This window comes from Gekko japonicus, unplaced genomic scaffold (assembly GCF_001447785.1).
Source record: "Gekko japonicus isolate JY-2015 unplaced genomic scaffold, Gekko_japonicus_V1.1 scaffold384, whole genome shotgun sequence".
Classification (NCBI taxonomy): domain Eukaryota; kingdom Metazoa; phylum Chordata; class Lepidosauria; order Squamata; family Gekkonidae; genus Gekko; species Gekko japonicus.
Window position 1 is genome coordinate 1,013,224 of NW_015175980.1, and position 4,212 is coordinate 1,017,435.

General features: G+C 48.8%; 1 protein-coding gene across 1 annotated transcript in view; it reads right to left on the reverse strand.

Moving 5' to 3' along the window:
- Positions 1–4,212, reverse strand: part of VWA3A (von Willebrand factor A domain containing 3A) — a 60,631-nt gene that overhangs the window by 10,250 nt on the left and 46,169 nt on the right. Inside the window, exon 25 of the mRNA XM_015426191.1 lies at positions 815–923. Coding sequence (XP_015281677.1) covers positions 815–923 — 109 coding nt within the window. The remainder of the gene's footprint in view (positions 1–814; positions 924–4,212) is intronic.

Consider the following 4,212-nt stretch of genomic DNA (forward strand, 5'->3'; position numbering starts at 1 on the left):
TGTATTTATTGATGTTGTTAGCCACTTTGGGGGGGGGGGGGAAGCAGAGAATAAATACATTCAGCAAGTGTGACTGGTGGAATGTTTTACATTAGTTTAAGTGCTCTCCCAGAATTACAAGCGACCTCCGGTCTAGAGAGGTGAGGCCCCCCCTGGAGAAAACAGCTGCTCTGGAGGGTGGGCTCTATGGCACTGGGCCCTGCCGAGGCCCCTCCCCTCCCCAAACCCCGCCTTTCCCAGGCTCCACCCACAAATCTTCAGGAGTTTCCCAACCTGGATTTCACAACCACACCTCACATTGGAGGTGAAGTACCAAACCCCCTTTGGGAACGCTCTGTTGAAAGCTCTCTCTTAGCCAATAGCTAACTGCTACTTTCTTCAAAAGGGAACTAAAAGCTGCGACCATAAGGGATCCCTGTGTTGATTGGTGCAGGGGTAAGGGTTAAACCCCCCCCCCCCTTGTGCCACAGCCTTGATTCACACTGTTCCCTGCTGCTATTTTAAGCTTGGAAAAAATACACCAGGGGAGCCAATGTTCCCTCTAAGCTGTGGAGTCTGGTGAGCAAAAATTCTATTTTGCGAGCTACTGGCATTAAAGTTGTGAGCGAGCGATTTGGCTGCTGCATAAATTAGTTTGCTCTGGAGCCAGCCTTCCTGAGCTACGACAGAAATGTGTGAGCCGGAAGCTAAAAAACGGTGAGCTAGCTCACACTAACTCAGCTTAGAGGGAACACTGCAGGGGACCCAGCTTGAGATAGGCCACACATCCCTCAGAGCTCAAGTGACCCAGGCTAGTCTCCGGGGCCAGACGTACCTGACAAAAGCCACTGCATCCTTCTAACATAGCACTGCAGGACTCTCTCCATTTGCTCAATATACTCCTCTAGATCCTTGGGCTGAATGTGCAAGTGCTTCACGCTGCCCTAGAAATGCAATTTGTGGAGAGTCACTGTATTAACTGATGGTTATCAAACATGCGGCTGACAGAGAATTTAAATTGATAAGACAGGCGGGAACTTGCTATATTCATAGGGAAACCCCTGGAGATAGGTTTGTCAAGTCCGGCAGTGTCCCCAGCAGGGGACTTTGGGGGGGGGATTCCTCTAGGGGGTGGAGATGTCCCCAACGTGATGATATCACATTGGGGATGTCCCCGCCCCAAGCTCCACCCCCAACAGTGTCCACCCATTGCCATCCCCTCTCCCTCCACTCATGTGATATTTAAAGGGCCCGCCAATCAGCTGCAGGGCCCTTTAAATCTTGCAGGAGGGGAGGGAGACGGGCCGCCGCTGGCCGTGCACCTAATAATAATATACTTTATTGTCATTGTACATAGTACAACGAAATTAAAGGTGCAATCATTCAGTGATCTACAACCATACTCATACACTCACACAACCATTCACAACCATCCCATAACTCCCTTAAGGTTCACATTGCAACTTAAACCACCAATGTCACCCAAATTCCAATTTCATACAGCATTTAAAGCAATAGTATCTCTCGAATAAAAACTATTTTTTAATCTTTGTCCTTGTTTTAATTGTCCTATATCTTCTACCCGAAGGCAGCAGTTCAAACAGGGAGTGTTCAGGGTGTGACAAATCCTGCAGAATGTTCTTTTCTTTTTTCAAGCATCGAGAACTATACAATTCCTCCAGGAACGGGAGAGGGCAGCCAATAATCTTCTGGGCTGTGATGATAACTCTCTGGAGTGCTTTCCTATCCACAGCCGTACAACTGGCAAACCAGGCACAGACACAGTATGTTAAAATGCTCTCTATTGAGCAATGATAGAAGGACATCAGTATTTTCTCACTCAAGTTATTTTTCTTTAAAAGTCTGAGAAAAAAGAGCCTCTGCTGGGCCTTCTTCATCAGAGCAGTGGTGTCAGCGCTCCAGGTCAAGTTTTGCTCAATAATCACTCCAAAAAACTTAAAAGTATCCACCTTCTCCACATGTTCTCCACCAATAAATAGTGGCTGGATGTCTGTTTTGTCCCTCCTATAGTCCACTACCAATTCCTTTGTCTTGGTGGTGTTGAGGATCAAATTATTTTCCCTGCACCAAACACAAAGCCGTTCCACCTCGTCCCGATAAGCAGACTCATCATTCCCAGAGATGAGCCCCACCACAGTGGTGTCATCAGCAAACGTGATGATGGTGTTACTGGGGTGGGTGGGGGTACAATCCTGTGTGTAGAGGGTATAAAGCAAGGGGCTCAACACACAGCCTTGTGGAAAACCGGTATTAAAGGTAAGGGCTGTGGACATATAGGACCCTACTCTAACCCTCTGGGGGCGGGCTGTCAAAAAGTTCAAAATCCAGAAACATATGGAGCTGGAGAGTCCAAGGCCCTCCAATTTGGACACTAATCTATCTGGGAGGATGGTATTAAAGGCAGAACTAAAATCCACAAACAACAGCCTCACATAACTCCCCGGCTGCTCCAGATGTGACAGAGCCCCAAGCTATGCTGCTTGGAACTCAGGTGCTCAAGGCCTGACCCCACTGCCCTGAAGCATTTAAAGGAGGCTGGTTTCTCCAGGAGCTTTGCACTCACATTCCTTCTTATTAACACAAGGAACCCTGGGTGTGGGTAAGTTGCTTGACTGTGAGTATCTGGGAGTTGCAGAGGTACCATGGTCATGTGTCTTAGCAACACACCTGATCGGCCAAACAGGATCAGGCCAACTGCAGGCAGTCTGGCATAAAGCAAGACCATTCACTGTTGTCTGATCCCTTTGGGCTTCCTTCTGTCTTTGGGCCACCCTTCCTTCTAGAGAGCCAGTCGGGTGTAGTGGTTAAGTGCGCGGACTCTAATCTGGGAGAACCGGGTTTGATTCCCCACTCCTCCACGTGCACCTGCTGATGTGACCTTGGGTCCGTCACAAGCTCTGGCACAGCTGTTCCTGAAAGAGCAGTTTGTGTCAGAGTTCTCTCAGCCCCACCCACCTCACGGGGTGTCTGTTGTGGGGAGGGGAAGGGAAAGGAGTTTGTAAGCCACTCTGAGACTCCAAGTGAAGGGCGGGGTATAAATCCAATCTCCTCCTCCTCCTCCTCTTCTTCTTGCCATCCTTTTGACTGTAGGCTGGGCTTTGTGTGGTTGGAACACCTGTTTCTTGGATTCTGGACTTCTATCTGGACTCTGTACCTTCCGTCTGACCTGGTAACACCTGGGTCAGAGGACTAAAGCCTGAATAAGAACTCTAGGTCAGACATGCCGTTAAATCCAACTCAGCTGTGAATGTCTGATGGGATCTAAAGGGCATGATCAGACAGCAACATCTGGGAAAGGTCCCACAGCTGTCAGCACCCCATGCTGCCCCACCATAAAAGTGGAGCTAAAAGACACTGGGGAAAGTCTGCTCCTCAGGCCCGTAGCTAACAACTTTTTACTCAGGGGGCCCATGTTTTGCTCAGGGGGCCCAGTATGATCGAGCCTGCCAAGAGGTAGATTACAGTGGAACACAACACAACCACTTGCTCTCACAGTGGGCAGCAATCCAGCTCAGAGGTTCACCTTGCCATTAGTTTAGCAACTTTTGATGCCTCACATTGGGTGTGTACACGCACACACACTACTAAAAAAGCCTGCATGGAGAAACAACCTCCAGTGGGCCAAAGAAGAGGGTTCCTTTAGACATTGCACATTGGAAATGCCAGATCTCCGTGGGCTCTTTTTCAATGGTAGGTGCAGATGCCACAGAACGCTATGGAATTCACTTCAGATGTGCATATTATCTGCAGCTTCTGAGGGAGAAATGACACACCCAAAGCCATAGGACACCAGAGATAATTTGGAAAAGGATAATAGAGGCAGCAGCAAGGTCCATGTTATTAAGGAGTCCTGCCAGCCCAGATGAACTCAGAAAAGACACCTTAATTGCACAAAGAGTGCAGCTTCCCAAGGAGACCCATCCCGATGCTACAAATGCTCTGTGGCCATTTTCCCCTTCACAAACCTCAATTCCACACAAACCCATCCCTGGACCTTGAACTTCCAGTTGCAACAACAGCCTGAATGAACAATGAAACCACAACCTCTCTGGCTGCAGCAGCTTCCCAAGGAGACCCATCCCGATGCTACAAATGCTCTGTGGCCATTTTCCCCTTCACAAACCTCAATTCCACACAAACCCATCCCTGGACCTTGAACTTCCAGTTGCAACAACAGCCTGAATGAACAATGAAACCACCACCTCTCTGGCT